An 8,810-nucleotide genomic window follows, 5' to 3' on the forward strand; every position below is an offset into this window, starting at 1 on the left:
GAGAGTTCCTTTTTCTCCACATCCTCGCCAACATTTGTTGTTGCTAGTTGTTTGAAGATGTGCCATTCTCACTGGGGTGAGGTGGTATCTCATTGTAGACACACTTTTTATTTAACTCTTCCTTGCCTTTGTTCTGCTATTACTTCTACCTAAAACAGCATGCCCCTTTCCTCATGCTGGAGTAAATTACTCATTCTTTAAACCCTAGTTCCGATGTCATCTGCTTTAAGAAACCACATCTAAATGTCAGGACCAGAGTAGGAGCCCAGACGCATTCTGCTCTGGTAGCTGCTGGGTACATTGTCATCACCAGTATAGCACTCAGGAGCTGGGACTTCACCTGTTCATCATTGTATCTGCAGTGCACAGAATAGTACTCAACAGGATGGGGTCTGGGTAATGTTACAGAATTGATGCAGTCTAGAGAGAACTGCACATCCTCATTCCTTGACCTGCACAAGACAGCTGATCCTCCCTCAGGTACTGCTCGTACTCTGAGACTCTCTCTTTAGCCAGATAGGCTCAAGAAAATCCAAGCCTTCCTCGGACTGCCGGTATGTCCAGGAACCTGACCATGAACTTTCCTGTTATTGGGTGTATGTGCATAGAATGCTCACACTCTTTGCACCCAGAAGCCTTTGATGTGTGTAAATTTTTGTGACTTCTGATTTGTGTCAAGGTTCTTTACTAAATCTGCACATGATAAGCAAAATACTACCATTACTCATCGCATATTGAGTGCTTCCCACTTGCCCAGCACTTGCTAGGTAGTTTATGCACACTCTGATACTTTCCACAGACCTAAAAGACATGTTTAATTTTTAAGAGTAAGCCATGGGTATAGCCTGGATTTGTACCTACTTGATTCCAACACCTGTATTCTTTCCACAGAAATTTAACAGACATGATAACAGGCACTAGGTAATATAATAACCATACTATACTTAATTTATTTTAGAGCATACTGATCAAAATGCTCATTTTACTGTAATTATTTCTGTGGAGACTTTTAAAGAAACTTGGATGCACTAAAATGCTTTTGAGTTCCCTGCACTGAGAATGGATTTTCCTGCTCTTTCTTTTCATTCCCTATTTTCCTATGACAGGAATGTAGATTAGACACCAGGCTTGCTTTCATGCCTATTAAAGTTGTGATCTTTCCTTATGAGTAACCAGACAACATATGTTAGCTTGTGTTCCCAACATCATAATGTGGGTACACAGTTATTGAAATTCAGGACTATATCATGGCATATTTATACTTTTTTTAAGATAAGTCATTCAACATTTCTTTCTTCTGTACATCAACTGACATCAAGCCCAGTTAGTTCTTATTACTCTAGAATGCTTGTGAGCAAGAAAGAAATATGCATGTTTGGATTAACTAAAACTTGTTTAAGAAATAGTTCAGCAATAAAAAAAAAAAAATAGCAGGCAACCATAAATCAGAGACATGCTGTGAGGGAAGAGCCTCGCAGGATCAAAATGGGAGAGAACACAGGGCCCCTGGTGATGGCGCATGGGAAACTTGGTGGTAGGAATTTTACAGGACTACACCTGAGAGGAGAAAGCACACAAGCGTACAAAAAAGAAAAATTATGTAAAATACATAAATTTTTAAGTCAAAAAAAGAAATAGTTCAGCAATGGAATGTTCCCTCAAATGATTAAAAAAAAAAAAAATGAACATCATATCTGAGCTGCTTAATAAATAGCTACTCACCCCATGCAGCTCTTAGGTACTCACATGTGGCTAGTGTGGCTGAAGTACTGACTTTTTAAATTTGTGACTTTAATAAATTTAAATTTTAGTATCTTCATATGTCTAGTAGACTGCAAAATATGCTATGTTTGTTGTTTCCCTTTGTAAAGTTCTGGTGTTAAGTATTATATATGTTAGAACTGGAATTAAAAATAATTGACGCACCATGCAATGTAACTCACTGAAAGTAGAATTTTTCATTCTGGTAGATTTTGCTTTCTGGTATTTTGCTTTCATAAGAAAAATAAATCTCTATTGAGAGAAGAAACCTGCTTAATATATGTTTTTGTTCCACTTAAAGTAATTGAGCCAAAAATATAATCTTACCTTGGAATTTATTCAAGGTAGATCTGGTGGTGAATCTGTAGAGACTTGACTGAAATAGATGAACCTGGATTACACCATCAATAAATAGGCACAAAATAGCTTGCTTTGTTTTTTTTTTTTTTGTTTGTTTGTTTCCTTACCAATAAAATTTTAAATGTTTATAATATAGATTTTGCAACTGCAACTATTTTAGCTTTTTGGTTAAATCTAAGTTTATAACTAAAAGGCATTCTTTCATATGAAAAATATTACTTATACTCCTTAAATGAGTAGATAGACACTTATTATTGGCATTTTTTTGCTTGGATACATAGTGTTGGAAATGTTGTGAAATTACAGTTTCTTGATGGTACATAAAAGATGTGTTTATGGTGCATAAAAGATGTGTTACTCTATAGTGACCACTCATAAGTGGTTCACTTATGAGTGGTCACTATAGAGTATGCACTGGGAATTCATTAAGAAAAAAACAGACACTACCGTTCTTTTATAATCAGCTATCTGAGATTGTAGCTTTCAAATAGTTGATTTCTTTTCATCCTATCAACAATATTTACTTAGTTGTTGCCGTTTTATCAACACATTATATTAATAAAACCACAGTATCCATGGAAATTATAATATTGATATTTTTGATTAGTACAATAAAAATGCAATTTGGGTCATTTTAAACTTTTTAGTTTTAATTTTTACAGGATATTGTAGGAAAGTTTTTCTTAGAGTTTTTCTTAGGAAAAATAGGATCGGTAGAAAATCCCAATTTGAATTTACTTTGCATTATTCACAGTGATGAAACAAAACCAAAAGAGAAATGTAGACTTTGTTTCTGACTAAGTGCGGAAAGTTTCTACACCAATAAGTGCATCAATAAATTTTGAAAAGCAGATGTTTATAATGGAACCTCCTGTTCATGGTGTCTGATATCTTTATAGTGGGTGCTGTTGGAGGTGTGCCTGCAAAGGAGAGAGGCTGGGAAGGACCAAAGCTAGGAGGTGCGAGGACGACCATAATTGGCCTGTTCTACTTTCTGTGCTGAAAGTAGAATTAACTTCAGGAAGTTTAATAGGTAATCCATCCAGCCATGAAAGAGAAGACAGTGAGAGGAACCTTAGCACTGAATGGGACCTGGTGGCATCTCTAGAGGAGAGCAAATAATTAGAGCATGAGATATGCCCTCTGACATAAGAGCTGTTAATTCTAAACATCTAGAGAGATTTTCCGTTGTAAGTTAATACCCAGAAAAAAATATTTTTACTTAGACCTTCATAAAATGCACTTCACATCAGAGGCTTACTTAAAATTAGTCCTAGAGACTTTTTACCTTTTCAAAACCCATAAAGAGCTGTAATCTGGACATCTCCAAGATTTTCCACAACTTTATGCTAGTCTAGTCATCTGGCATTTTTTCCCATAAGATTTTCTTAATTTGCTGCTCTTCACAGTCAGAAGTTATTAGCTGGACTAGGGACAAGGTTGTATTCCAACTTTCCCACTCAACCCAGCTCAGCTTTGGCTTAAACCATAGACCTCAGTATTTCCAGTGCTACATTTTGCTCAAGTTTAGACTTTCTAAATCTGCTGGTTCTTTGGATGTAAACATATTCAGACTGATTGCAAAAAAGCAATCTCTATTTAAACAACAAAAAACAAATCCATACTTGGGAGCTAATAGAGTTTATTATGATTAAGATGTGACATTGAATCTAACGATAATGCCTGTTCATTCTAATTGAAAAACCAAGTAATACCTTGAATTAAAAATTTTAACAATCTGGCCCTCCCTGGTGGTGCAGCGGGTTAAAGCACAGCACTAAGAAGCTAAAGCCACTTCCGCATGAGTTCAATTCCCACCTGCCCCGGAGGTGACCACATGGCATGGCAGACCTCTCCTGTCCAGCCCGCTGCTCCCCTCAGCAGTGTACTTCATCGATCTGCCTGTTCTGCTCCCCACTCTGTCTCTGGTGAAGCCTCTCGCCACCCCTGAGCCTCTGGCCTGTACCCCAGTTCTGTATGTACAAATAAATAAATCTTTAAAAAACAAAAAAAAATTTAACAATCTTAGCGGTTTAATACGAATCACTGTTAAACCTTTGAAACAGTGTGTGATAAAATGAGTATAAAGGTAACTTTACCTTTACAACTCACAACATTAGTTGAATTAATGTTTCATGTCACTGCACTTCCTAGTGTGGCTTACTCTGAATAATTCCATCCATATAGAAATGACTTAAAACTCAGCCACATGATCTTTAATCATGATATTTTATGTTTTAAATACTCCACTATTCAAATTTTATTCTAATCTTTTAAGTGTTTTATTGTAGTAAAGATTACATTGAGAAATATTACTTAGGGGTGAAAAGGTGTAGACCTAAGGACATAGACCTAAGGCAGAATGAAATATTTTTGAGATTTACTGCACACAAGTTAATACCCAAATGGATTTACAGCTAAAATTCAAATGTTCCTTCACCCCCACCCCCATCCCCTGGAAAAATAATATTAAATATGTCTAGGAACTGTGACAGAAGCCCTTGTCAAATGACTTCTTACACGTTTACAGTGCAAACTCATATAGGAGGAATATAGAGAAAGCAACTAAGGATCAAAGAGAGAGAGAAAGACAAAACTTGCAAACTATAGAGCCCAGATCTGCGGCATTTAGCAGGGAGTGGTGAGGGAGAGGGCTCCAAGAAGGGAAGAAAAGAGTACAGGGATTATGGTGACGGTTCACAGCTGGTACGGTAGTGGAGATTTATAGGGACCACACCTGAGCAGAGAAAAATTTCCCCTCAGGTCAAAAAATTAATTCTTTTACAGAAATGTCCCCACTTTTAATATAATAGAAATGCAATGCCCCTTATCATTTCCGGGTGGACTAGTCTCCTTTTCATAAGTGGTAGCATTTGCTTGTTTAATTTAATGGAAGGCAGTGTTCTGCAGAAGGATGTCGGAGGTAAAGAATTTGCTAGAGAAAAGGGAGAATTATGTGAGATGAGGTACAGTTTTAAATGATTGTGAGCAATCTCAAACATAGAATACTTTCTACAGTTCAGACAGGCCTTTTGTCAGTTCTGTTTCCTCATTTAAAAAACATAGTGTTTGTTTTAAAAGTATTTTCTTTAAAAGTATTTCCTTTTCGTGACTAGTGGTAAATGCAAAATAAATGTTCTAGAACATTTAGAAGCTGAAAGCTCAGCATAATTTGAAAGATAACTTAAACTCTTAACATCTTCTCTAAAGATTCATTATATCCCCACATAGACAATGAGCACATATATGAAAGCTTAAAAGTTTCAGCTTCATGACAAAGGTGTGTATCTTCATGCATGTCTGTTCCTTTGTTAGGGAATGCTAACTGAAGATAGGATTTTGTCTTCTGGAACTGTGTTCTCCAAGCCTACACAGAACCTAACACTCAATATTATCTTTGGTGAATAAGTGAATAGAATCTTATGTCCCTGAGAGAGGAATTGAATTTTAATTCATGTGGTATAGAAATTCATGATTGGTTTTTTACTATTTACTAAAAATTGTTTAATAACTATAAAACAAATTTAACAGTCTCTGCTTTAGTGTAATTCTGATACATTCTATTTTGGGTGCATTCTATAACTATACTTTGAGAAACACTGAATAAATAAATGTATGCATGAAGTTCTCTGGCAGCCTTAGAGAAGAGCCCTACCTACTTCAGAAAGGAAGAGCAGTAGAGAACTTTCCAGAAAATGCGCATTTCAAGTGAATTTTGAAAAATTAGTCAAGTCTGCAAAGCAGAGGAAAGATAAGAGATAAACCAAGCAGAAAAGTCCCACGTTTCCAGGTGGTGGCAGATAGTGCAGTGGGGTAGGATACTGGAGGGCCAGGGTAGAACAACACAGGGAGGCCAGCAGGGCCGAGTGATGTCGGCTCTGTATTGAAGGTCACAGTGTTTGAACTCTGACACAGCAGTGACATGCTGCTGAAGTTTCTCACTTCTTATATGAAAGTGGGTGGAGACGGGACCTGTGTTCTCACCTCTCTCTTCGTTGGCTTAGAATTCAGTTCTGAATTCCAAGCTCTTAATTCCTAGCCGCCTGCATGGCCCCATTTCATCACATCCAAAAACAAGATCCTTGCCTGGATGCCCTGCCCTGAAAACTAAGTAGCGTCACTGCTCACTGTGGTTGAAACTTAGTGGTCATCTAGGATTTATCGTTTCCTTCATCCCTCAGCCTTCCCACCCTCTCCCCTCAACATGTTACTTCCCTTAAATCCAGGACCTGTCCTTTCTTCTACTTTCTGTTACAATTTAATTCCTCCTCCTTACTTGCTCCAAAAGAAATCTACTTGAAACAAATGTGGACTTTATTAGCCCCCTGGGCCCCCATGTCACTGTCTCCCTTGTTTACACAATGAATGACACCCTTCACATGCTTTTCCAATTGTGCTCCTAAATTCCACTGATAGGTTCTTTTTTCACCTCATTGTTACTTAGTAAATTAACTTTTGGTGTGGAAATAACTAGACTGTGACTAAGCACATTTAATTTTATTGAGTGACGTTGTAGAGCCTTCTTGTTAATACATTCACTTAGAAGATTCTTTCCAAAAGGAGCACCATCATTCTTTTATGATTATAGGAACCAGCTGGGTGGGAGAAGAAAATGATTCCTCAAAATGTGCTGGTGTCTCTTGACTGGAAGCCACTTGGTGTGAGCCACATACCAAAGATTGAAAGAGACGTTTTGCAGCCACTCTTAGCTTATGCTATCAAACCATTACCTCCGAGAATCTGGATGCAGTTTTCACATTTGGAAAGAGATTTCCAAAATAGTGACAGAATTCTGCAGTTTCTTTTGCTGTTCAGGAGGCTGATAGGGTGAAGCTTATTTGGCTGGTTTCCCGGATCCAGGGCTGTGGTCCTCAGAGTTAACAAGAAACTTGAAGTTGTGATGTGGTTCATGTACAGCCACTAGACTGTCTGTCTGTCTTCATAGCTGGACTCTGGTATCTTGTATGTATTTTTTGTAAGGAAATATGTTGTAGAAAGGAACTACCTAAATTGGTTTGGAGCAAGAAGAGGTCTACATTTTGAAGAAAACTTGAACTATAACATACTTCTACAGCTGTTTCAAAAGTATCTCTTTAGGCAGCTCTTCCTGCCCGCTTGTGCCTATGCAAGTGTCTTTTCCTCTCTCCTCTCTTTCTAATAAACTTACTCTTTAAATATTTAAAAAAAAAAAAGTATCTCTTTAGTTTACTGAAGAGTCCATATGAGTAAAACAACTAGTATGTAGAAACTAACAGGACACTAAGTTTTGCATGTTAAAATTTTGTATTCTTCATTTTCTCCATTATTATGATTTCAAGTATTCCTGAAATTGCCCTTCATTTTAATGTGTTAGTAAATGCAACTTTCAGGCATGATAAATATGTTAGGGGGAAAAGCAGTTATATATATGTAATTAAAATATCAAAGTATTTATACATTTGGTATTTATACTTTTTTGTACATGTTTCATAGAGGACATTAAATTTGACATAAAACAAAATTACTTAAAATTTCTCTTTATGGGTTAATCCATATCATCGAGAGGAGTTAAAAGATCACAGTAATCCTTTCTATACAGAGGACTTTACAAAAGAATGCTTAAAAGTAGAACAGAGAAGATGAATTGAAGTGTTTAAGTTACTAAATACGTTCATACATAGAAGCAAGGTGGCCTGTGTTTACGAATCTGGGGTTGTCATTTATTTTGTAATGATTTGGGCTTTAGTGTTTTTCGCCAAAAGTTTATATATGATTTTTGTAGCAATTTCATTTTTATTTATCTGCTTGGAGAATAGAAAAGGCAAACTTACTGAACACCATGCAGGGGACAGGGTGAGATGGAAGAGGTCATCTGTGTAGATATTTCAAACTGAAAAAAGATCTTCCTTTATCAAGCAGAAGAGAATGACATGATGATTCATGAAGAAACAAATGTTGCTTTTATCTTTCAGACCTGAGGATTATCGACTATAGGAGAATGAAAATTACAGAAAATACCAGTGAGGTGACTGAAACCTTCCTGATGAATATCTCCAGACCTGCAGAGTGAAGTGATTTTGATAAAGACTGTTCTTAGTGCTGAAAGTTTGTAGGGAAAGGTCGGGAAGGAATGTAACTTCAATAAGAAATTGCAATAAAATACATTAGTTTATAGAATTGTTTTACTATTTAAACAATTTGAATGTTCTCTATGATCAAAATAAAATATTCAGTTTTGCGTGTAACGAAAGATTATAGTTCTAAGTCACCAGCAAGTGCCCACCCACACGGTCACCGTTCTCACCACCTGGGAAAATACCCACTTTCAGTACCCTTTTAGTGACTCTTTTCTCTAACCTCCCATCTACCTTTGTTCAAGCCTCCAATCAAGAAAGACAGGGTAAGGTATACTCTAAGGTATTCACCAGCTGACTACTCAAGGAATGAGTCTCAGGTCATCTTTCCCAAATTCATTCAGCAAACATGTAGACCAGGCACTACGAAAACAAATCACACACATCTTCCTCCAACAGCACCACACCGCACCAAAGAGCATTCAGGGCCCTCCCTGGTGGTGCAGCGGGTTAAAGCACAGCACTGAGAAGCTAAAGCCACTTCCGCATGAGTTCGATTCCCGCCTGCCCCGGAGGTGACCACAAGGCGTGGCAGACCTCTCCTGACCCGCCCGCTGCTCCCCTCAGCAGTGTACT

The 8,810-nt window shown here is 37.3% G+C and overlaps 1 protein-coding gene across 2 annotated transcripts in view; it reads left to right on the top strand.

Annotated features, from left to right (window-relative positions):
* The window catches only part of MRPL13 (mitochondrial ribosomal protein L13), a 22,274-nt gene extending 13,924 nt beyond the window's left edge, over positions 1–8,350 (top strand). For both annotated transcript variants that reach the window (XM_004679614.2, XM_012722837.1), the window contains exon 7: positions 8,073–8,350. In XM_004679614.2, the coding sequence (XP_004679671.1) occupies positions 8,073–8,094 (22 nt within the window). In that variant the 3' untranslated portion in view covers positions 8,095–8,350. The remainder of the gene's footprint in view (positions 1–8,072) is intronic.
* Positions 8,351–8,810: the final 460 nt, after the last annotated feature.

Source organism: Condylura cristata, unplaced genomic scaffold (genome assembly GCF_000260355.1).
Source record: "Condylura cristata isolate star-nosed mole 26May11 unplaced genomic scaffold, ConCri1.0 scaffold00009, whole genome shotgun sequence".
NCBI lineage: Eukaryota > Metazoa > Chordata > Mammalia > Eulipotyphla > Talpidae > Condylura > Condylura cristata.